We start from the raw sequence: 24,732 nt of genomic DNA, 5'->3' as shown, positions 1-24,732 counted from the left end.
CGCTGGATCCCCTCCTCACTTGCCCTCGCACACACACACACATACACACAGACACACACACACACACACACACACACACACACACACACTCTCACTCACTCACACCAGTCCTTCCGATTGGTGCGGGCGCGCCGGGGGGCAGGAACAGGCTCAGCCGGCGCTCCCGCCCATTGGCGGGCGGAGGAAACACGTGGCAGGGTGCGCGAGCGGCCCTCTGGGACTTGTAGTCTTCCTGCCGAGGCGCGGCGTGGTGGGGCGGGGCCAGGCGCGTTTGTGATGCTGATTGACGGGGGGCGTGCGCCGGAGGCGCGCGGGAGCGTCGGCGCGCCGTTGGCGTCACGCGGAAGGTGACGGCGTCCCGGGGACGCTGAGGAATCCGTGGAGGCTGCGAGGGGAGTTCTCGTACGGCCCGACGGCGCGATTCGGGGATTCCTTCGCTCGGTGTTTCCTGCTCTCCGGCTTCGCGCCGCGCGTCGCCCCAGGCCCTCGGGAGCCATGTGGCGGAGCTGCCTCCGGCTGCGGGGCTGGGGGCGCCGCCTCCTGAGCGGGCCCCCGCGTGGCCTCGCGGCCTCCCTGGGGTCGGGGCCAAACCATTTGCCTCCGGCCCGGGCCTACGCGCCCCCGACAGGTGAGGCCAGGGTCCGTTCCGTTTTGGCCAGGGCCCGAGCCGGGCTAAGGTGGGCTGAGGAGTTCAGCCATGCAGGGTGGGTACCCAGGTAGGGTCCTGTGCAGACCCGGAAAGCGAAGCCCAGACTAGGGCAGAGCGGGCCGGAGGGCGCCCGGGTGTGTCAGCCCTAGACGGTCATTGCCGCTCGGCCCGGGCGTTTTTTCTCAAAGCTCACGGCTTTCGTCTCCTTAGCAGCGCAAGCTGGTGTGATCCCAGGTTTCGGACGGAGAGATTCGGGTTCTGAATCGGGACTTCACCAGGGTCACGCTGCAGACTTAGAGAGGTCGTGGAGGGCAAAGGTTGGCCTGCCTGGCCCCCCCCCCCCACACACACACACATACCGACACTTTCCCCCTCCGCCCTTGATGAGTGAGGCCTTGAAGAACGGTTTGGCCCTTTCCCTCCTGCTGGGGAGAGGTTTTTGGGTGGGAGGATCTCATTTTAGTGAATAAAGAGTAGTGACACTCTCCTTCCCTTCCCTTAGTTGCTTTATGCCGGAGGTAGGGTGTGCAGTGGTTTCAAGACAGGTGTGGTCCACCTTGAGAATGTTCATTGTCAAGTGCAGAAGATTATACTGTTCTGATTAAATAGGAAGTTATAATACAAAGAAGCTGCGACAACACAGAGACGCCCTGATTCCCATGTTGGGGGTGCTCAGGATCTAGAAAGAGTCGTGAGTAATAGGGCATTAAAGTTGGGCCTTGATGGATGAGTAGGAGTTGGGTGAAGAGGAGGAGGAAGAGTGTTAGGTAGCTAGAACACGTCCAGAGGTGACAGTGAGCCTGGTGTGAGGGACCTTGCTGTCACAACCTGCTCTCAGAAATCCAAACCACCCCAGGCAGTTTGAGGCACTGTGGCAGGAATGTAAGTCTGGTTCTAATGCTGGAGTGCTGTGTGATCTTGGGCATGTGACTGCTCTCTTTGGGGCTCATCTTCCTCTTTAAGTTAAAGGACTTAGTTTTCTCTGGACCCTTTTGGCTCCTAGGTAAAAGAATTTTATCCAAATGGGGGAGGGGATTGGATGTAGCAGGGAGTGGAGGCTTCATCCATGTATCTCATGGGCCTGGAGTGGCCCATGAGAAGCAGTAAACAGGAAGGAGGAAGGGCATCCCAGAGAGGCACAGCATGAGCAAAGGGGACACAAGCCGGAGTTTCTCAAGTTGACAAAAGCCGGGAGTTCGTGTTGGTTAGTAACTGCTCACGTTCCATCACGGTGGCAACTGATCTGCTCTCTCCTTTTCCTTTCCGCTGCAGACACAGTCGTGGAGGCTTTTGGCAGTACCTGGCGCATGGGAGGTGGTCATATGTGGAAAAAAAATTGAATGAATGAATGAGGTAGTGTGGGAGAGGGGTGCCTAGTATCAGGCCGCTGCATGCTCTGCAAAGACCTTACCGGATGGGAGAGTCTCTGCTTCTCGATGAAGGCTTCGACTGGCAAGGAGATTGAGCTTGGCCCCTGAGGACTGGGCTTGTCGCTGGAGGTTTTCCAAAGGAGAGGGGGCATTTTGGCAAGAGCCATTGAGATGTTGGAGAGGAGACCTACTTGAGGATGCTTGTGGCCTGGCAAATACCCTTGACTGCTTGGGTGGGAGGCGTTCAGGAGTGCTGAGTGCAGACGCGGTGCAGTCCAGGCTGTTTTTCACCACTTACGGCCTGGCTGTCACCTGAACAAGTCATTTAGCTGTGTCTTGGGCCTCAGAGGCAAGACCTGTTCCTGCCTTTCTCGTAGAGTGGTTGTGTGGATTGAGGGACATCCTGGAGATAAGGGGTTCAGCCCTGCAGCCTGTTTTTTTTCAATGAAGTTTTATTGAAACATAACCACCCTCATTTGTTTAGATGGTCTGTAGCCGCTTTCACCACCACAGTGGAGTTGAGTAGTTGCAGCAGATGGGATAGCCTGAAACGCCTGAAATATTTACTGTCTGGCTGTTTACAGAAACAAGTTTGCCAATCCCAGCGGTAGATGCAAGAACCATTTGGAAAATAGAGTGTGTTTAGTCATTTAGCCCATTTACATTAATTGCTGCACAAATACATGTGGCCTGAAGAATTTTTTTCTAACAGCTTTATTGTGATATAATTGATGGACCATGTAATATCCCCATTGAAAGTAGACAATTTAGTGGGTTTTAGTGTATTCACAGAATTATGCAGCCATCACCATAATTTTCGAATGTTTTCATCAACCCCCCACCCAAGAAACCCTGTATCCTTTGGATGTTGTCCCAAATCCCCCCTTTCTCCAGCCCTAGATAACTGCCAACCCTTTTTCTTTCCCTATGGATTTGCCTATTCATGACATTTCATATAAATAGAATCATACAGTATGTGTCCTTTTATAACTGATTTATTTCACTTAGCGTAAGTTTCAGCTTTTCACTTAGCATAATGTTTTCGAGGTCCATCCATGTAGCACATACTCCTTACTTTTTATGGCTAAATAATTATCTTTTGTATGTATAAACCAGATGGACACATGGATTGTTTACAACTTTTGGCTATTGTGACTAAGTCGTCTATGCACATTTGTGTATATGCTTTTGTGAGAACATGTTACAGGTATACATTTCTCTCAGGTAATATATACCTATAACCAAGATTTAAGAGTTAACAAATGACTGTGGTTACTGAATCGTTATATAGATGCTTTCTTATTTTCTAATATATTGTAGAACATCCAAAAATAAATACTGTAACTACTGAAACTCCCTGAACTGTAACCCAGGTGCCTTGATCTTTGATGGTGATACTTTGTTGTATAACTAAATAATCTTTACCTTATAACTAAAGCCTCATGATAACGCATAACGAGCTCTACATGTACCCCCTCATTTTGTTTTACAAATTTGAAGTCTTGTGATCAGGTAGATAGTTCTCTAATGTTTATTAACATAAGAATTTGAGTCAGCTCAGTACTAACTCTCCCCAATTCCTAGGCTACCTTTTTTTTTTTTTCTTTTTCAGCCAGTCCCTGTGAGTTTACTCTTATACTGTTTGTGCGTATTTCTAGATTTAAAAGATCCTTTGATTTTATGGTTGAAAGCAATGCCGGATTTAATATTCAATTATTGGCAGTAGCTGCGCTAGATCTGCTTATTGTAGGAAAGATATTTAGGGAAGTACTTCAAATAATAGCATACAGAACTTTCTCACACCTTTTGTAAGTTAATAGAAGTTTTTTTTAAAATGTTTAAGATTCCCAGTGTGGTGTGTGTGGTCAGTTAAGAACAATCTGAAGTACAAATCCTAGCCTTGACAAACGATCAGTGTTTGTATTTAGTAAGTTCAGTTTGCTTCTCTATAAAATGGGGAGAAAGTAGGGCTTTTCTCATAAAGTTGTCATAAAAGTTAATGAGGTAATAAATGTAAAATGCTTGGCATGTGTTATTCTCAATAAAATATTGTATTAGCTATTATCACATATCATGAATACCTACACATTTTACCACAGCTGTTTGGTAATAACTTTTTTTAAATATGTTTTTATTTAAGAAAACAAGCAATACACTTAGAACCGCCAAAAATAGATATTAGTTAGCTTAACCATAGGCATAATTAAATAAAATATCCATATAATCATTGTAAAGCCTGTGTTTGCAGTAAATTTCATAAACCAATTAAAAGTTAAGGCAACAAGGAAAAATTCTACATATTTGGATAGCGAAGTTCTTAAATTCTAAGTATTAAAAACTAAGATACCATTTGATCAGCTGTCAAAACTGAATATTCTCAAAAATATCAAGTAGACAGTTCTTACAAATATCTGCATTGCTATAGTAATGAACTATGTTAATAAATATTTTCCTTATTTCAGGAAAATATTCAAATTTTTTATTTCAGGAATTTATTTTTATCTAATATTACTATAAATGCCTATAGATTAAAAAAATTTTTAGTTGTAAAATATAACATATATATATATATATGCAAAGAAAAGAAAGAGAAAAAGTAATAATTTTCAAACCACACTTCAACAAGCAGCTACAGAACAGTTCCCAGAGTTTGTTATGGGTTACCATGCCCTCAACTCAGATTTTTCCTTCTAGCTGCTCCAAAACACTGGCAGCTTTATCAGAGTCATAATAATGAGATCAAATAGTATATGTCCTTTTTGTATCTGACTTATTTGTAGGCTATCTTACTAGACAAAGCTAGTTCTAACCAGAATTGTCTTTTCTGACATGCACGGGAGCTTTTGCCTTAACCCATAGGTGCCCTACACCTCATTTTAATACTAAAACTCACACGCATCGTTATGGTGAGGCCATGGTTTTCCTCCATATGTTCTGTGACTGAGCATGTAATCAGTCTGTGCACCCTCTGTAATTAGACTGTCTCTAACATCGTCACTTGGAGCCACTACACTCTTCTTGGATTACTGGAAGCCACAGTCAGGGGAGACGGATCTCAGGCCTCCCGTTCTCCTTTGTGTTTTGCCGTAAAGCTCTTTCTCAGGAACCTTTGACATCCCAGGGCCCCAGGGTAGGTCTTTGTGCCGATGGGGCAGAGTACCCACGCTTTGATTGGTATCATACCTAGGACTGGAATTGCCTGGTCAAATGGGAACTTTGCATTGAGCGTTTCAAGGAACTGCCAGCCTGGTTTCCAAAGTGACTGCACCGGTTTACATTCCCACCTGCAACGAAGAAGGGTCCCAAATTCTCCGTATCCTTCCTAACCCTTATTATCATCTGCCTTTTGATGATAGCTGTCCTTGTGGGGTGCTTTGATGATAGCTGTCCTTGTGGGGTGGCATCTCACTGTGGTTTTGATTTGTACTTCCCTGAGGACTGATGATGGTGACCATCTTTCCATGTGCCTATTAGCCATTTGTGTGTCTTTGGGGAAATGTCTGTTCAGATCCTTTGCTTTTATTTCTTTTTAACTTTTTTTTTTTTAATTGTGAAACACAACATATATACAAAGTGATAAATTTCCAAGTACATTTTAACAAGTACTTATAAAACAGATTTCAGAGTTAGTATGGGTTATAGTTCCATGATTTTTCATTTTTTTTCTAGCTGCTCTAAGACACTGGAGACTAAAAGAAATATCAGTATAATGATTCAGCACTCATACTCAATTGTTAAATCCTATCTTTGTTATACCCCTCTTTTTTTCTTTTTTGTAAAAAATAACATGCGAAAAAGCAATAAATTTCAAAGTACAAAGCAACAATTAGTGGTAGAACAGTTTTTGGATTTTGGTATGGGCTACAATTTTAGGTCTTTACTTCTAGCTGCTGTAGGGTGCTGGAGAATAAAAGAAATATCAGTATCATGATTCAGCACTCACATTTGTTTGTTAAACCCGACCTTCTCTGTATAACTCCACCATCACCTTTGATCTTTCTGTCCCACTCTTTAGGGATATTTGGGCTGTGGTCATTCCAGCTTTTTCATGTTGGAAGGGCCTGTCACTAATATGGGATAGGGAGATGGAACTAGCTGATGTTCTGGAGAGCCTGGGCCCTCTGCATTTCAGGATTTATCTGGTCCAGGGACCCATCTGGAGGTTGTAGGTTTCTGGAAAGTTACTCTAGTACATGAAACCTTTGTGGAATCTTATATATTGTGCCCGGTGTTCTTTAGGATTGGCTGGAATTCTCCTGGTTGAGGTTGGCAGGTTATGATAGGTAGCAAGGTCTACCTGAAGCTTGTGTAAGAGCAACCTCCAGAGTAGCCTCTCGACTATGTGAACTCTCTCTGCCACTGATACTTTATTAGTTATGCTTCCTTTCCCCCCTTTCAGTCAAGATGAAATTATTGATCCCATGGTACCAGGGCCTGGCTCATCCTTGGGGCTCATCTCCCATGTCACCAGGGAGACTTTCACCCCTGGATGACATGTCCCATGTAGGGGTAGGGCAATGATTTCACTTGCAGAGTTGGGTTTAGAGAGGGAGAGGCCACATCTGCCCTTGCTTGTGTTGTAATTGGGTTATTTTTTATTACTGTTGAGTCATAAGGTTCTTGGTATGTGTGTCCTAAATAACTCTGACCTGAAGACGGCTGGTTGCTGCAGCCCTGGGCTGCGGATGGGAGGGTGTCCTAAGCCGGGATGTCCGCTGTGAAGCGCCTTCCCGCCAGGGGGCGCTGCCCCACTCTGCAGGGCCTGGGCGCCCGGGCGGGGGTGCATGGGGTAGAGGCCTCTGAGGCCAGGTGGCCTCCGGAAGCCCAGGCTGGCCTGGAACAGGCGGCGAGACTCGGACACTGACCACGGGGCCGGGGTGGAGCGCAGTGGGTGGGGGTGACACAGCAGCCCTCCCCCACCTCGCGTGCCTGTATGCAGCATGAAGCTTCCAGGACGAGGGGCGCCTGCCCGGGGGCGCGCGTTGCACCGGCCTTGTCCTTCTGACCATCTTTCTAGTTCTCCAAAGCATTGTGTTCTCCTGGAGCCCTGGACCTTCATGTAAGCTTTTCTTTTTGCTGGAAACAGCTTCCATACACGAACCCCTCCAAAAACAACCACTTTAGTTTGGCTAACTCTGATGTGTTTTGTGGGTCGTGCATGAAATCTGATTTCTCAGAGGCCTTCCTCCAACCCTAGATAAGATTCAGCTTCCCTGGGATGTGTTTGTGTTGCTCCTCACCCTTTCACCATCCTAAAAATCCCTTTCTTGTATTGCTGGTTTGCAGCTGTCTTTCCCGTTGGACAGTAAGTGGCTCAAGGGCAGGGGTTGTCTTTGAGCCCCGCCTGCCCCCAGGGTTTATCCATCTGCCTTGGCCTGTGATTGGAACTCACTGCAGTTTGCTCAGAGGCTGACACTCACCCCTTCATGCGCCGGAACTTCATTCAGGGTCAGCCTCTGTCCCAAACATGCCTGTCGGGTGACACCTTCACCTTGGGAGGCCCTCTAGCCATTGCTTTTCCTGTTTTGAGCAATTCTCATCACTTCTTCTCTGCCCCTCCATCCATCCCAACCCTTCCAGCTTTTTCTTTTTCTCACTGAGATACAGAGGTGGGCCTGGCCAGGTCAGAGGAGCACAAACCTGACAGCAGGATGGAAAGGAGACTTGGCAGCTTTGGAAAGGAAGGGCCGGCCTGTCTATCAGTCTCTGGCCCGCTGTCCATGTCTGGCCCCAGGTCTCCAGGGCCATTCCCTGCCTGGTTGGGGCAGCCCTGGGCACTCCTGGGCACTGTCATGTGGCGCTCCCTGCTGGCGTTTCCTGGCCATGCAGAGACACCCTTCTCCCCCATAGATCAGTTGTCAGAGTCCTCCCCAACTCCCTGCCTGGCCCCGTTACACACGCTGCCCAGCCCGGACCTGGAGACACCATGCCTGCCGGACATCGCCTGGGCACCTGGGTGCAGACCTGGGCTGGGGAGGTAGGCCTCCCAGTCAGCCCGTCCTCCGATACACCGAGACAGCGTGGAAGGCTGGGGGTTCACGCACTGGGCCTGGGAGGCCGCCAAGGAAAGTCAGTGTTGGAATTTCAGAGGGAGGTGGGAAATCACACCATGAGGGTCCAGTGTCATTCTGGTGGCCAGGTCTGACTGCTGTTCTTACTTTTGATGTTTGTGCTCTGACAGGAGAGGGAGTGTGTCTGTTTGTACTCACTGTTGTGTTCCACGTGCCCAGGCCAGGGGCTGTAGGCGCCTAGTGAGCACAGGCACTGGGAACCAGCATGGGCCTTGTTTAGTAATTGCACCGTGGGGGTGCAGTTTTGGGCCCTCTGTGTTTAAGCATTAATGAGAGCAAATGAGATTTATGGAGCAAAAACAGATACGATGCAGAGAAACGCAGAAGGAATATGTGTGGCACTAGACCAGATGCTTTCTCTCTGTTACCCTTCCCCAGTGCACACAGGAAGTTCTCCTAAATTTTCAGCCTATTTGAATTCCTGGAATTTTAATGTAAGCTTAGTTGATTTTAAAAAAAATGCACGGAAAGAAAACTAATGAATCTCCTTTTCTTCCACACACGGCATCAGTGCTTCGACGAGGTGACTACAGTCAGGGCCTCAGAAGACTTAGTACAAACGCGCAAGTGGATGTGCCCGTGAATGAACCAGTAAATGAAGGGTCTGTGTTTATCACAGATGCTAGACTCTGGGTTGTGTTTATAACTTCCAGAACATGCCCTATTTGTTCTCCTTTATCAGAAGAGAGAATCCGCACAGTTCCTTATGGGGCTCTTGATCTTTAATCCCCGCAGGGTAAAGGAGAGAGACCATGATTACATTTTCATATACAATTTCATTCCAAGTTATTTTTGAAAGAAAACAGGATAGCTTTTCCCCTTCTTAAAGAAGATGTTTGGAGTTCCTGTTGAATACACAGGCAAGCTGGCTAATTAGGTTAATTAATTGGACAGAGGGGACAAGAAATGCTCCTGGGGCCTCTCCCTGCTGCCACACGCACCCAGGCATGCTGGCTTCCACTCATCCCTTCTCAGAAGAAGTAGAGCCTTTTCTGAACTGGGTCTCCGGCTTCACCCATTCGGTTACCGTCTTTAGATTTGGGCACATTGGGGGGTGGGGGGAGTGGGAGGGTATACTAAGGGGTTAAATAAAGCAGAAGGTGGTAAAAGATGTGTCCGGTCCCCAGTCTCTGCAGCGTCAGGAGGCTGTGTGAGCAGAGCCAGCACTGGGCTGGCGAGAGGCCAGGTGTGCACCCACTGTGCTATGTTCCTCTCGGTTCCTGGGGAGTCGGTACCCTCCAAGCCCGCCCCTGCCCCTGCTCCTGTCAGCAGCCATTGATTAGACTGTGTAGGGAACGGCAGACCTTGAAGGGTGATCGGAAAATCAGGCCCGTAAATCAACACTGGCAGTGATGATGCAAACCCTCTTGTGGCTTCCTGAGCTGTCTGCGTTACTCTAAACTGCCTTTTTGAAAAATCTTTCCCACAGAAAGGAAGAGGTTTTATCAGAATGTCAGCATCACGCAGGGTGAAGGTGAGTGTCTGAAACAGTTTGGCTGCTGCTTTTCACGTGTACGTGTGTGCGTGCACGCGCAGTCGGAAACATTTTTCCTCTCCCGCCGGTTCAGTGGCGAGGTTATCCTCTGCAGTCTGTCAGCTGTGCTTCTGTAAGGCTCCAGCGAAGGCCTTGAGTGGTGTCTTTGTCTGCAGCCATTTGGGTGGCTAAATATAGGAACGGGCCCTCGATGCCACTTAACCATCCCTGAGAGTTTTTCCTTTGATCTTTCAAGGTGGCTTCGAGATAAACCTGGACCACAGGAAGCTGAAAACTCCCCAAGCCAAGCTCTTCACCGTCCCCAGCGAGGCCCTGGCTATCGCGGTGGCCACCGAATGGGACTCCCAGAAGGACACCATCAAGTTCTACACCATGCACCTGGTAACAAGTCCGCAGTACAGACCTCTGCCCCATGCCCTCCAGCAGCTGCCTCTGGGAGCTGGCAAACACAGGCTCCTATCCCCAGTCTGACGAAGCCCCTGTGTCCTGGTTCCAGCCGCACTCATCTCCTCTCGGCTCACTGAGCATGCCACTCTTTCCACTCATGGCCTGGCCACCCGCAGTGCCTGCTGTTTGGAATGCTGTGCTGGGGGGACTGCTTCCTTCTCTGGTCTCAGGACAAATGTCACCTCCTCCGGCAGGTCCTCCCTGACTGCCCTGGCTCTCCTACTTTCTATCCTAGCAGTTGTGTACGCATTTCCTCAGCACTCATCCAGTTTGTAATTGTATATTTTATGTGTTCATGTCGATTATCTAGCTGTTCCCCCCACCACAGCAACTTAAGGGCAGGGCACCTCTGCTACACACCCCAGCATCTGGCTAGCTCCAGGTTCAGCTGGCACTCTGTAAAAACCGGCTGAACGGAGGAACGCATGGAGGCGGGTGGGCAAGGGTGAGGAAGACGTGCTGCAGAGCCAGCCGCCCTCATACCCGCAGAGGCAGCTCACTCGGCTCTTTGCACCCAGGCTCTGCAGCTTCCAGTCAGCGTGATCTGGGGCGAGCCACTGCCTCTTTCTCACATCTGTTCTTCAGCTGCACGAGGTGAATGGCAGCCGTACCCCACTCTCGAAGCCGTCAGGGTCAGATGAGAGAACAGGCGTGGAGGCCTTACCCTGGCCCCAGCCCATGGCAAATGTCCAGTCCCGGCCACCCTGTGCTCAGCACACTGACCCCTTGCCATGTCCTCCCAGCCTTCCGAGGTGCCTGTGCCTTTGACCATCTGATAAGAACAGGGTGACTAGGGCTGCCCGTCATCGGCTCAGTTAGCTTGTCCCCCTGCATTAGGGGGGCTCTACGGGGCCAAGTGTGGAGCTTTGCTGCCAGCAGATGCGCGTCCCAGTTCTGCTTGCACGTCTTATTCGCTGCACCTGATGCTGGGTTGCACCCCTCTGGGCCCTGGTCCCCACCCCTCTGAAGTGGGTGTAATGATGTTAGCTACCCCAAAGGTAGTGTGGAGAATGTTAAATTAACACAGCAGAGCCTGGTAGCAAGGGGCACGAGCCCTTACGAAGTTCGTTAATTCTAAGGCTCAGCTTTTTCATCTGAGAGATGGAGATAACAGCTCCTGCTCCCCCAGCTCCCGCCGGGCACCGTGAGAATCCCAGGCGTCTCCTGAGTGGTCACACACAAAGCTTTTGGCACGGAGCTGGGCCACGGTGGCGCCCACTGGGGTCAAGCGAGGCCTTGGCTAGGGTCCTGGCCGCGGAGCCGTCCCCTTTCTCTGCGCACTGGATGTGGTGTCTGTGGGGAAGCAGCACTTTCACCCAGGCCTGGCAGGGGTGACAGGGTGCTGTCTGCCTTCTGACTCAGACCACACTGTGCAACACTTCTCTGGACAACCCGACCCAGCGCAGCAAGGAGCAGCTGATCCAGGCGGCCGTGAAATTCCTGGACACCGACACCATCTGGTAATTAATGGACATTAGTGGGCTAGGGAGCACGTCCCTCGGGGGGTTGCTGCACATGCCCAGACCATTAGTAGAGGAAGGACAGGCAAGCTGATTTCCTTTCTCTCCCAGTTCTCTCCCAGATCAGGTCAGGTAAGGCAATCCCCTGACAGCCACCCCTGCTGCTCTGCAGAATCCTAGGAGAGGACTCCACCACTGAGGTGCTGCCAGAACCCCGGGCACTGCCTCCTGTAGCCTAGCCTCCGTCCCTGGCCCGGGGGGAGGGAATGGGGGGTCCATGCAGCTCTTACAGGCCCAAGACCCAAGGGGTCGCTTGCTGGCCCTCAGCAGCTCCTCTGACCCTGAACTGACCCCAGCGCATGTTCTCATTTCCTCCTCCTTGTTGTCACTTCTCATCTCAGACACAAAGAGCCAGTCCAAGCTGGCGCCCCGGGGCCGGCTCCCTCCCCTTTGAAGTCTCCCCTCGGGCTTATGTTCCTTAGCTGGTTGGTCAGTGGTACTGAAGGGATGTGGAGTGTACAGCCGCTGTGGGAGGCACCCCAGGCCTCCCCAGCTGCTGGCCGGCGGGCTCTGGGCTCCTGCCGCGTTGTGGAGGCCGAAGGATAGAATTCTGGGGGCTGAGGAGGGGCAGGGTCCCCCAGAGGTTGCTGGTCAGAAAACCAAATAAATTCGTGTTAGGGGTCACAGGGAGCAGAAAGGTACTTAGCCCAGCTCAGTAAGATGGGGTTCCTGGAAACCACACAGGGAGCCCCCAGGGTTGGAGCCTGGAGATCGGATGCTGGAGCGTGCCCATCTGCTCCTCCCACTGGGCCAGCTTTTCCTACATGTGCTGGACTGCTCTCCTCTCCTCTGCGTCCACCTGGGTTCCCATTCTTTGTGCTCAGCTGCCCTCAGCTGACTTGGTCTTGGAGTCTCGGGGTCAAAATGAGTGATGTGGCCTGGCCTCTGGGTTGGTCCCCTGGACTCGGTGTCACACCAGTAGGTGTGTCTGTGGCCAGGAGATAGGTGGGCTCAGGAGTATGAACGGGGACCTTGAGGCACGGTTCCTAGGATGCAGGAACTGAGCTTCGGGAACATTTGCATTCATGGTCCTGGGAGCAAGTGCGCGTGCAGCTAGGGCTGCAGTTATTCAGTTGAATCTGCCCTGGAATGGCATTAACCGTGAGCTCTTACCTCTCAAATAGTTGGGCGCACGTAGGTAGGCAGTTCTCAAATGGGCGCTTCCCTGGGACTTGTTGAAACACCGATCACTGGGTTCCGTCCCCAGCATGTCCAGTTTCAGTAGACATGGGCTGGGCCTAGGCTGTGCATTTCTAGCAGGGCCCCTGGTGAGCTGACACTACTGGGCCGAGACCAAGCTTTGAGAACCACTGCTTTAGGGGAAAAGACGTGTGGGGCTCAGGTGGGAGAAAAGTTTAGACTGTTGCCCTTTGTCTTTTACTGAATTAAAGAATTGTACCTTTTATTAATGAAGGTGCTTTTTGCACTGAATTAGTTACAGGGTGGAGGAGCCGGAGACGTTAGTGGAACTTCAGAAGAATGAGTGGGATCCAGTCGTTGCGTGGGCCGAGAAGAGGTGAGCCGAAGCCCCTAAGCCTGCCCCTCCATCCTCCAGTCCCCGGGTAAACCTGACTGGTTTCCAGCGTTGGGCGGGGTTTGGGGAAGGGTTTGGGGCTTGCCCTGGAGAACCAAGGCCCTTAGCTGGTCAGCTTTCTGGGCCAAGAATCTCTGGCATGGCCAGGCTCACCTTGGAAAAGTGCTCTATGGCATTTTTCTGGTTTTGCTTCTGTGCACCAAGGATTGGCCTTCGGTGCACCATCCATGGGCCGGCAGAGCAGCTCCTCGTCCTGGGGCAGCACCCAGAGGCCCAGGCCACCTTCCCCCAGTGCTCAGGAGCAGGCACATGGCTTGAGTCCTAGCTCTGTCACTGGTCAGCTGTGTGACCATGGGCCAATGACTCAGACTCTCTGTGCTTTAGTTTCCTTGCCTGTAAAATGGAGCTCCGAATCCTTTACCTCTTAGAGTGTGGTGACAAGTAAATGAAGTGGTGCTTTTTAACAGTGTCACAGTGGCTAGACTCTCAATTGCAGTCACCAAGCAGGATGACAGCTTCACTGCAAAAGCGCAGGCAGCATGTGTCCTGTGCGTGGGCAGTTTCTAGGAATTGATGATATCCAATATTTTTCCTTAACAGGAAGACCCTTTTGAGTGCAAAATTAAATAGTCTGTTGATACAGTGGCAAAACAAACTCAATTCCATTTCATTCCATGGGAAATCTGGAAGGGCTCCTTCCATGGCAGTACTCTGAACACTTATGTGGGGAGTCTCTTGGTGTAGCAGCTTTCACCGAAGTGAGGCCCATGGACCTACCTCCTTCCCCCATTGGGTATTGAATGCTCAGTTGGGCAGGCATCCTGGGGTTTGACAATAAAAGGCACCGCGAGCGCCTCTAAAAGAACTTATCCCCCTCACATGCTCAAACCAAATCAAACGTGGCCTCTCTGATGCTGTAGGAGAAATAGCAAACACAATGTCCTTTTGGAGTCTAATCTAACAACAGCTGAGGTGCCTGGAGAGATCATTGTGCGAAACAGGTTTTTGTGGCTGTTGAGATTTCTGGTACTTAATAGTTTACAGAAAAAGTGTAACCATTTCCTCTGTGTGATTTGTATCGCAAGAATATTTTTAAACCAGTGAGAGAAAAAAAATCAATGATATATTAAAGAAAAATCACAGAAATGGTTTTATCACATCATATTTTTCATGTGTTTTCTACAGTTATGATTATTCTTGAAAAACGTATCTTTTCTTGAAGCCAGCTCCTATCTCATCAATCACAGGCCGAAAACAACACCTTATATATTGTAGAGGCTTGATAAATTATTTGTTAAATAAGAAGGGTTGGGTTATAAAGAACATAGAGATGTTCTTGTAAGGAAAACAATATTTAAAAGAAACTTTTTATGGGCTCAGATGAGAAAAACGTTACTAAGTTTAGAAAGCAGGCAGCCCACACTTCCATGGAACCTTCCGGGTGAGTGCCTGAGAGTGCGCGGCTGCGGGGACGGGCGCCTCCAGCCTGCGTGGCTCGCAGCCAACTCAGGGCAGTTTCTTGGTCCTCTGAGTTTGCTCTTGGGATGGAAAATTGGGTCAGGAGGCCATTGGCCTTCCCGAGACTGGGGTCTTGGCCAGCTGTCCTAAGGGGCATACACATGCTCCATGGTTCAGGTCTTTGCTGCTCTCAGGCCACAGCAGGACAGGGACGCACCAGAGCCCTGTCCTTTCAGATACGGCATTGAGATCGGCTCCTCCACCAGCATCCTGGGACCCAGCATCCCGGCCAGGACACGGGAAGTGCTTGTCAGCCACCTGGCATCTTACAACATGTGGGCCCTGCAAGGTACTCCTGGAGCCCCCGAGGGCCCGAGATGGGGCGTCCGGTGGGTGCTCGCCCTTCCCTAGGACCTGGCATGGAGAAGGGCTCTGGGGGGTGCTCTGAGGATGGCGGCACTTGTGCTCAGTCTCAGCTGACAGCGGGACCCCCTTATGCTCCAGGCTCACAGTGTTCCAGCAGAAGGTGGGGTGTCTCTTCTCCAGTGGAAATCTGGGGTGCATTGGGCCAGCCTGGCCACGTGCCCTGGGGGGTGGAGTGTTCGGATGGGCCTAGCCCAGGCAGGAGCAGAGTAGGGCTTGCCCCAAGAAAAACCAGAGTGCCTTCCAGAGCAGGAGGGGAGGGCAGACCCAAATAGCAGGGGCTCCCCGTTCACCATTCCTGCTCCCTTCTAGGGCTGGGGGCAGAGACCCACCGGGCCGGACGGCAGCAGCTGCCTGTGGGGGCCCAGGGCTGGCAGGTCCTGGGCCCTGACCTGGCTTGTTTCCTTGCAGGGATTGAGTTTTTGGTTACCCAGCTCAAGTCCCTGGTGCTGGCCTTGGGCCTCATGGACCTGTATCTGACGGTGGAGCAGGCTGTGCTGCTGTCGCACCTGGAGGAGGAGTACCAGGTGAGGGGTACTGGGGAGCCGGGGCCCCAGTGCAGGGCGCCCCTCCCTCGTCCAGACTAACCTGCGGGTGGGGGTAGCTAAGCCTTCTGGGTTCTTGTAATTAGCCTTTAGAACTTAGCCTTTGAAACTTCCTCATGCAAACTGACATTAAAGCTGTGGACCAGTACAAGCACTGCCAGGTAATAAGAATAATTGAAAAAGCGTGGTAGGAAGTGCTAGTGCCTCTCATTTGCCTCGCCCTCCTCTCAGCAGCCTCTGGTCTGCAGGGGGAGACTGAGGCAGGCGGTCACACAGCTGGAAAAGGTTCAAGCCAGGGGCTGAGGCCAGGTCATCATCCCTCTGTGATTTGGGGTCCTGCGGGGCCAGGATACTTAGCAGAATCCCCAAAATCACACATGTGCTCTTAAATAGGGGCCATTTCTGCAGTGTCACCCAGCGGTTCACCTGGCTGGCACCAGAGTGTGGGGCATCTGCAGTTTGTACTCAAATTTTGATTTAGAGGCCTCGGAATTTGTAAGCTTTTGCCATACTACATTTTAAAATTCTGAGACGTACAGCAGTATTTGCCATCCTTTCGGTTTTCCTCCCAATCCCAGAAGGTTAATTGCTGTCACAGTTTGGTTCCCAGGAAGAGGAAAATCTTTTTGTAAAAACACTATTTCCCCGTCCTTCTAGTTGGCTTTTGATTCCAAGAAATGCTTGGGGCTGGGGAGGCAGAAATCCTTTGTCAGGACTCGGGTTCCCGGCCTTGGGAGCCCTGGTTTCCGGTCTGGGTGCTGCTTCGGGATCTGCGGCCCCAAGCCCGGCGGCCCGTCTCTGAGCCTAGTCTCCCTTCTCCGCGCAATGCCCTGGCGGGAGAGGATGCTGTCTGGGGACTGTTTCCCAGACTGAGCTTGGGCGGCCCAGGGGTGCAGCAGCTGGTGTGGCACGTCAGGTCCTGAGCCACAGGATGGGCTAGGGCGGCCGGGCCAGGCCTTTGAGGACCCCCAGCGAGGAGCCCGCAGGTCCTGGTGGGGACAGTGTCCCTGTGCGTGTCCCTGAGGCTGCTTCAGCCCTGCCACTGCCTAGGTGTCAGCTGAACGGACCACAGGACCAAGGCTGGCCTGTGGGTGTCTCTCCATGCAGGGCCATGGCCGGGAAGTGGGCGGGCCTCACGCCGGCCTCCTGGGGCGAAGCAGGTGCAGGGGAAGTGCACGGGGTCAGCCTGCAGAGGTCAGTGCGCTTGGGCTGGGTACCTGGAGGCCCGCCCTGGCCACTGGCACAGCTCTCGGGTTCCGGCAAAAGGCTCTGCTCTTGCCGGAACGTGGCTTTGGCCCAAAGGGCAGCAGGGGTGCTGGCCACTCTCACAACGCCCCTCTCGTCTCCCCTCAGATCCAGAAGTGGGGCAACATCGAGTGGGCCCACGACTACGCGGTACAGGAGCTGCGGGCCCGCACAGCCGCTGGTGCCCTCTTCGTCCACCTCTGCTCCCAGAGCTCCATGGTCCGGCACAAGCTGCTGCGGGACTGAGTGAGACGGGCGCGCACCAGGTGGGATGGGGCCCGTCCTGCCGGCTTGGCTTCTGCCCCGACAGCCCTGGGTGCGGGTGGCTGACTTGACGGCCACCCTGTCCACCCAGCCGCCCAGGCCTGGCCTGCAGCAAGACGAGGCGTGGGGTCGAGCTGCTGCCCCGTGACTGACCTGCTGACCTTCGTCCTGTTAAGCCCCCGTCCACCCACGTGTGGCCAGTGCTGCTGCTCCTGGCACTGCTACTTCCCCATCCCTTGGGCCCGGCCGGGCCCACCAAGGTGAGACAGCGTGTCTTACCTGGATGTGGCTGCTCAGACTCCTCTGCTCCCCGCCACCTTAGCCAGGAACCTCCCACGCGTGGACATGGTGCTAGCAGCCCACAGTTGTCCACATGTCCTTTAGCCTCAGCTAGAGGCTTTTTTCTTTCCTGGTTTTTAATTGGGTGACCTCTGGAGAGTGAGCCCTTCTTGGTCTAAACAGATGTTTCTGTGTGTTCCTACTGTTCCAGAAAAAAAGATTTACTCTTGCAAATAGGAAGTCCACGTGGTTTCTGTGCTTTGCAGTCTGAAAGTGCAGCAGCTGCCACTCGGTGCCAGGGCCCATGCGTCCCGCCCCAGAGGGCCTCAGACCCTGCAGCCAAGCCTTCACTGATGGCACCCCACTGCCCAGGGTTCCTCTCCCCTCTTGCTTCACCTGCCCGGGGTGGCCGGGGCAGTGGGCAGCGGGGTCACAGCGCAGGCCCAGCATGGCCCACTGGTAGGCCCCGGGTTGCACTTAGCAGACTGGCCAGCTGGGGGGCTCGCGGCTCGGCTCCTGCTCCCGCTTGAGTTGAATTCCGCTTTTTTTATTTTTTTAGAGAATGAGGAAAGGTGACCTAAGTTCTCTATTTATTTATTATTTGTACATTTGGAAGTTCTCCCGGGGTGGAGGGAATGGGTGGTAAGGGAGGAGTGGGTTGAGGCATCCACCAGTGCTCCTCCGAGGGGTCAGCGAGGCACAGGCCCTCCGGGTGGGGCGGACACAGCTAATCGAGAACGTCTCCGAACTCCAGGCTGTCCAGCTCGTTCTGCATGTGGTCGATGTACTGGGTGATTTCCTTCACTCGCTCGCGGTTCCTCCTGGTTTCGTCCTGGTGAATCTGGGGTGAGTCCAAAGCCCCTGAGTCCAGACCGAAGAAGGTGGCTCCCTAAATCCCCTGGCTCACCTGCCCCCTCCCCTGGGTCCTGCTCCTCTCTGCGCATTTGAGGGAGGAGGGAGGGAGGCGGGGCCCGAGAGCGCTAACCTCCGCACCAGGTGGAATGATGTCTTCGGCGTGGAGTTCTGCACCCTGCCAGTGTTTCTTCCCCCCTTTTACCCCCACTGCACATGCCCGGGCACAGCCCCCTTCCCCTGCCATGACGTGCGCCACCTTGTCCACGAAGCGTGTGCACCACGCGTTGGCTCTGGTCACCAGTGCGTCCTCGCGGTTGTCGATCCTCAGGAGGTGCATGTCATGGGAGGCCCCGACGGCGCCGACGAGCGTGTCTTTGTCCACGAAAAGCTGGCGTGGGAGAGAGTGGCCAAGTGAGACTGGGGGTGTCGTCAGGCCCCAAGCCCCAAGTCAGATCCCCCAGCCCCTACACTTTGCTACCGTGCCCAGGCCCCGGGCGTGACAGGGGAGGGGGCAGCCAGGGGTCTTAACTCTGGAACCCCAGGGGAAGCAGGTCTTCCCTGGAAAGGGCAGGTGGTGGCCCCCGCTGACCCCTGCTCGGGCCACCTGCTGTCCCATGGCTGCTGGGATGCTCACTGTTCCCGAGTCTAACTTGCCTGCCCCCACCCCCCACTGGCCGGGCTCTCAAGGCCGCTCCCTGAGGACAGAGGGCCCTGCAGACGGCTGGCGCCTGCCCGCACGCCTCCCCACTGCCCCACAACGCTGATTCCTTCAGGGCTCTATGTGCTTCCTCATGCTGGCCTTGTCTCCTGCCATGTGAAAGGCGTTTTTTTTTTTTTTTTTTTCGCATGGGCACCAGGTATCAGACCCAGGTCTCTGGCATGGCAGACGAGAACTCTACCACTGCATCACCATTGCCCGCCCTGTGAAAAGCTTTTAAAATGACCTTGAATAGGCCTGGCTGGTCCTAGGGTTTGCTCCGTGGCTGCTGTGTAGGAGGGATGGTTCAGTTACTTCCCAGAGTCCGGGAGGTCGCTTAAGCGTTTATCAAATGGCAGCTTCCCCTCTGAAGGGCGGGCTCCTTATAATGCCAGGTCGGCAAAGGAACTACTTTTTTTTTGCCACAGCCATTTTTTAAAATTGTGACATGTAACATATATACCAAAGAAAAAGCAATAAATTTCAAAGTACGTTTTAACAAGTAGTAACAGAATAAATGTCAGAGTTTGGTGGGACACTGTTCCACAACTTCAGGTTTTTCCCTCGCACTGCTCCCAAACGCTGGAGGCTAAAAGAAATGTCAGCATAGTGATTCAGCAGCCATACTCATTTGTTAAATCCTATTTTCTCTGTTATACCTCCTCCTTCTCCTTTGATCCTTCTCCCACTTTACAGAAATCTTTGAGCTATGCTCATTCTGATTTTATCATGTTGAAGCTGGGTGTCGATAATGTGGCATGGGGGGTGTAATTAGCTGATATTCTTGGAGAGGCTGGCCCCTCAGGGTTGCAGGATTTATCTGGTCTAGAAACCCTTTGGAGGTTATAGATAGGTTTCAGGAAAGTAAAGTTAGTATATGAAAGTGTTATAGAATCTCAGATAGAGCCCTAGGTGTTCCTTTTTTTTTTTTTTTTTAAAGAAAACAAACAATACACTTAGAACAACCAAGAACGGATATCTTAGCTTAACCGTAGGCATATTTAAATAAAGTGTCCATATAATCATTGTAAAACCTGTGTTTGCACAATAAGTTTCATAAAGCAATTTAAAATTAAGGCAACAAGGGGAAAAAAAACTACAAATTCAGACAGCAAAGTTCTTAAATTCTAAATATTAAACACTAACTTAGATACCATTTGATCAGTTGTCAAAACTGTGAATGTTCTCAGAATACTGAGTAGAAAGTGCTTACAAGTATCTGAGTAGTGGCCTAAGGAATTACATTTTTATATTACTGAGATGACTGTGAGGCTACTTTCTTTTATGGGTTTTGTTTCTTTTTCATACAGTAGCAATTAACAGTCTCCAAAATGTATTCTGTGAAATCTTGAGATGTTAATTTTTTTAATTTTTTTATTAATCAAAAAAAAGAAAAGAAATTAACACAACATTTAGAAATCATTCCATTCTACAAATGCACTCAGTAATTCTTAGTATCATCACATAGATGTATGATCATCATTTCTTAGTACATTCGCATCGATTTAGGAAAAGAACTAGCAAAACAGCAGAAAAAGATATAGAATGTTAATATAGAGAAGAGAATTAAAATAATAATACTAATAATATATATATATATATATAAAAAGGAAAAAGAAAAAAACAAAAACAAAAGATACAAACACACAAACAAATAAACAAAAAACCATATTTCAGGTGCAGCTTCATTCAGTGTTCCAACCTAGTTACATTACACTTAGGTATTATTGTGCTGTCCATTTTTGAGTTTTTGTATCTAGTCCTGTTGCACAGTCTGTATCCCTTCAGCTCCAATTACCCATTATCTTACCCTGTTTCTAACTCCTGCTGGTCTCTGTTACCAATGATATATTCCAAGCTGATTCTCGAATGTCGGTTCACATCAGTGGGACCTTACAGTATTTGTCCTTTAGTTTTGGGCTAGACTCACTCAGCATAATGTTCTCTAGGTCCATCCATGTTATTACATGCTTCATAAGTTTAGTCTGTCTTAAAGCTGCATAATATTCCATCGTAGGTATACGCCACAGTTTGTTTAGCCACTCGTCTGTTGATGAACATTTTGGCTGTTTCCATCTCTTTGCAATTGTAGATAATGCTGCTATAAACACTGGTGTGCAAATGTCCATCTGTGTCTTTGCCCTTAAGTCCCTTGAGTAGATACCTAGCAGTGGTATTGCTGGGTCGTAATCCATTCTGCCATTCTATGTCTTTTGATTGGGAAATTCAGTCCATTAACTTTTAGTATTATTACTGTTTGGATAATATTTTCCTCTAACATTTTGCCTTTTGTATTATATATATCATATCTGATTTTCCTTCTTTCTACACTTTACTCCATACCTCTCTCTTCTGTCTTTTCGTATCTGACTCTAGTGCTCCCTTTAGTATTTCTTGCAGAGCTGGTCTCTTGGTCACAAATTCTCTCAGTGACTTTTTGTCTATAAATGTTTTAATTTCTCCTTCATTTTTGAAGGACAATTTTGCTGGATATAGGAGTCTTGGTTGGCAGTTTTTCTCTTTTAGTAATTTAAATATATCATCCCACTGTCTTCTAGCTTCCATGGTTTCTGCTGAGAAATCTACACATAGTCTTACTGGGTTTCCCTTGTATGTGACAGATTGTTTTTCTCTTGCTGCTTTCAAGATCCTCTCTTTCTCTTTGACCTCTGACATTCTAACTAGTAAGTGTCTTGGAGAACGCCTATTTGGGTCTATTCTCTTTGGGGTGCGCTGCACTTCTTGGATCTGCAAATTTAGGTCTCTCATAAGAGTTGGGAAATTTTCAGTGATAATTTCTTCCATTAGTTTTTCTCCTCCTTTTCCCTTCTCTTCTCCTTCTGGGACACCCACAACACGTATATTTGTGCGCTTCATATTGTCATTCAGTTCCCTGATCCCCTGCTCAAGTTTTTCCATTCTTTTCCCTATAGTTTCTGTTTCTTTTTGGAATTCAGATGTTCCATCCTCCAGTTCACTAATTGTAGCTTCTGTCTCTTTAGATCTACCATTGTAGGTATCCATTGTTTTTTCCATTTTTTCTTCTTTGTCCTTCACTCCCATAAGTTCTGTGATTTGTTTTTTCAGATTTTCTATTTCTTCTTTTTGTTCAGCCCATGTCTTCTTCATGTCCTCCCTCAATTTATTGATTTGGTTTTTGAAGAGTTTTTCCATTTCTGTTCGTATATTCAGCATTAGTTGTCTCAGCTCCTGTATCTCATTTGAACTATTGGTTTGTTCCTTTGACTGGGCCATATCTTCAATTTTCCGAGCGTCATCCATTATTTTCTGCTGGTGTCTGGGCATTTGATCAGATTTCCCTGGGTGTGGGACCCAGCTGGTTGAAAGGTTTTTCTGTGAAATCTCTGGGCTCTGTTTTTCTTTTCCTGCCCAGTAGGTGGCGCTCGTGGCGCTCGTCTGTCTGCATGGCAGTCGACCCGGGAAACCGCGCGTGGAGGCGGGGGTCGCTGGCCGCCGCGGCTTGGGAGAGTGCCGGTCCTAATTGCCCAGCTGGCCCGAAACGCCAAGCGTGACGGGAGGGCCCCGCTATCCAATGTTCCCAGTCAGACTGGGGAGCTGCGTGCGTGGAGGGGACCGCAGTCGCCAGCTGCCCCGGCCAGGAAAACGCACGCCCCTTGGGTATCTCACCGCAGCAGATTCTCCCTGCCGGTTCAGCTGTTCCAGAATGGGGTACGCTGTCTTTTTGGTCTCTGTCGTGACTCCAGGAGCTGTTTCGTATTGTTTCTGTTTCTTTAGTTGCTTTTCTGGAGGAGGAACTAAGACCCGCGCGTCTTACTAAGCCGCCATCTTCTCCGGAAGTCGAGATGTTAATTTTTATGCAGAAAAAAGTATTCTTTGGCCATGGATGTTTTGGGAAATTCTGTATACCTGGGTGGGCTGAAAAACTGCCCCCTAAAGATATGTTCACTTTCTAATTTCTGGGATTTGTGATGTTACCTTATGTGACAGAAACCGTGCGTGATTGACTTAAGGTGCTTGAGATGGGAGATTGCCTTGGGCTAGCCGGGTGGCCCCTGAAGGTCACATGGCCTTATAAGAGAAGCTGAGAGGTCTAGATGCCTTCCCTGCCCGGAGAAGACCGTGGGGGACGGAGGTGGAGTGATGCAGCCACAGGCCGAGGAGCCCTGGAAGAGGCAGGAAGGGACCCTCCCTTTGGGCTTCGGGTGGGGCCCAGCCCTCCCACAGCCTGAGTTAAGACTTCCAGCCCTCCAGCACTGATTGAATAAACTAATGTCGTTTTAAGCCACTGGGTTTGTTGTCACTTGTCACCCCAGCACAGGTCACTCGGAACACCTCCTCCCCTCTAAAGACTCCGGGAGGGGCTACAGAACATAAGCCTGCCAGCTTTGTCTCTGCGGTTTTCCAGCTTCTGGCCTCAGACTCCTTTTCGGCATCATGCCTGTTAATATCCTGCGGGATGCTGGTTTTCCATGAAGTCATGGAATTCTACATGGGGAAAGCCAGGTTAGCTGGTGATGGAGGTCTGGGGAACCGACGGGCGCCCTTGCAGGAGAGAAAAGACAAGCAGTCATTTCTCGGTGGTGGAAGGGCCAGGCCAGGCCCCAGGAGGGGTTCGGAGGGTGCAGTGCCTGCCGGCTGGTCCCTGTCTCAGAAACAACACAACACAGCATCCACCCACCAGGAAAGACCCTCGCGCTTCACTTTTTATACAAGGGTTTAGCTGATATTCTAAGGCCAGACGAGAAAACAGCCTCGAGCTGTGAGAAGCAGCAAAAACTAAAATCTGCTTAGAAATGTAAGAGATTAAAATTGGTTCTGAGAAACAGTATGACGTTTGCAATGCAAACCAAGGGCACTGAATTGAAGGAGTGATACAGCATGTCCTCGCACACGGCCTCGGGACTTCAGTGGGCCTCCAGGGGTGGCTACTTCAGTTTTTCCCTGTGGAATAGTTGTTGGGTAGGTTATTCAGATTCCTTTGCCGTTTCTGCAAGTCAGAAGCACTGAGGTGGAATGGGGGTGGGGGTGGGGGAGGGCACCCAGCACGAGGAGGGCCAGCTCCCTTCTGTAGGACTCCCTGACCTTCCACAGTGGTGACTGCTGCCACTTCAAAGACCACGTTTCTTTGTAAGCAACTTCTTGTGGGGGGGGGCCCCTCTTGAGAAGTTCACAGCTGATCCCCACTCCCGAGCGGATCTGCTGCCCCGTCACACGGGATCAAATCGTCCTGTCACACCTACCCGGGCACCTGAGCCCCTCTTGGTCCCAGCCTGGCAGCTAGGGCAGGGGCGGGCACTGCCAGCTACTCTGTCGAGGGAGAGCCACCCAGTGTCCTCCCGACCACCCTGTCCCCGGACCACGGGCCTGGGTCCCACCGTCATGGGGCCGACGCTGGGGACTCATCACCTTCCCTTGGCCTGAGCCCAGAGCCTGGAGTCCAGCCTCTAGCGGGCGCCCACATGGAAGCAGTCAGGGCACACGGGCTGCACCTCGCCGCTCCCGCTGTCTGAGAGGACCCCCTGCCAGCCCAGGCCGCCCTCTGGCGTGGGCATTCTGCCTCCGCCCAGGGGACTCAGGCGGAATTGGGACAGACTTGACCCCAAGTCTGGCATCAGCTGCCAACAGCCACACGGCTGAGTGAGGGGAACCTGGAAGAGGCGAGAACTCGCGAGTGTAGCCTGGGGATCAGGATATACTCGTTCGCGGCTGCGGGACAGAAACCAGAACCTTCTCCCCAAAGGCTTCGTGTGAACGGCTCAATGCACTTGCTCACGCTACCGAGTCAGGAGAAGTTTAGCAAAAGGCTTTGAGTTGACCTGCCCAGGCTCAAATCACAAGCCCAGACTTGAGTGTCCTTGGGCAGATTATCTACTGTGCCTCAGTTTCCTCATCTGTAAA

General features: G+C 50.9%; 2 protein-coding genes across 16 annotated transcripts in view; one reads left to right on the top strand and one right to left on the bottom strand.

The window, feature by feature from the left end:
• The first annotated feature begins 324 nt into the window (after positions 1-324).
• On the top strand, positions 325-23,801 carry ATPAF2 (ATP synthase mitochondrial F1 complex assembly factor 2). Of its 9 annotated transcripts, none has more exons than XR_013177311.1 (10): positions 325-628; positions 9,520-9,564; positions 9,821-9,966; positions 11,395-11,492; positions 12,988-13,068; positions 14,781-14,893; positions 15,379-15,494; positions 16,866-17,023; positions 18,055-18,146; positions 22,822-23,801. XR_013177311.1 is itself a non-coding variant. In XM_077163400.1 (9 exons), the coding sequence occupies exons 1-8, from the start codon at positions 496-498 to the stop codon at positions 17,001-17,003; spliced, it is 870 nt and encodes a 289-aa protein (XP_077019515.1). In that variant the 5' UTR covers positions 325-495; the 3' UTR covers positions 17,004-17,023; positions 18,055-20,423. The 9 variants fall into 9 exon arrangements, 7 of the variants coding, with proteins under 7 accessions (XP_077019515.1, XP_077019514.1, XP_077019513.1 ...); XR_013177310.1 differs by lacking the exon at positions 22,822-23,801 and adding an exon at positions 18,484-20,423; XM_077163400.1 differs by lacking the exon at positions 22,822-23,801 and having other exon boundaries at positions 18,055-20,423.
• DRC3 (dynein regulatory complex subunit 3) overlaps positions 17,879-24,732 on the bottom strand; it is a 64,440-nt gene continuing 57,586 nt past the window's right edge. For 5 of the 7 annotated variants that reach the window (XM_077163379.1, XM_077163378.1, XM_077163380.1 and 2 more), the window contains 2 exons: positions 18,412-18,543; positions 17,879-18,141 (listed from right to left, as the gene is read on the bottom strand). In XM_077163379.1, the coding sequence (XP_077019494.1) occupies positions 18,028-18,141; positions 18,412-18,543 (246 nt within the window). In that variant the 3' untranslated portion in view covers positions 17,879-18,027. Of the gene's footprint in view, positions 18,162-18,411; positions 18,544-22,023; positions 23,377-24,732 lie in introns of those variants that run through there. The other 2 variants (XM_077163377.1, XM_077163381.1) reach the window with 2 other exon arrangements.

This window comes from Tamandua tetradactyla, chromosome 6 (assembly GCF_023851605.1).
Source record: "Tamandua tetradactyla isolate mTamTet1 chromosome 6, mTamTet1.pri, whole genome shotgun sequence".
NCBI lineage: Eukaryota > Metazoa > Chordata > Mammalia > Pilosa > Myrmecophagidae > Tamandua > Tamandua tetradactyla.
The sequence above is the reverse complement of the archived record's forward strand: the minus strand, read 5'-3'. Positions and strand labels throughout refer to the sequence as shown.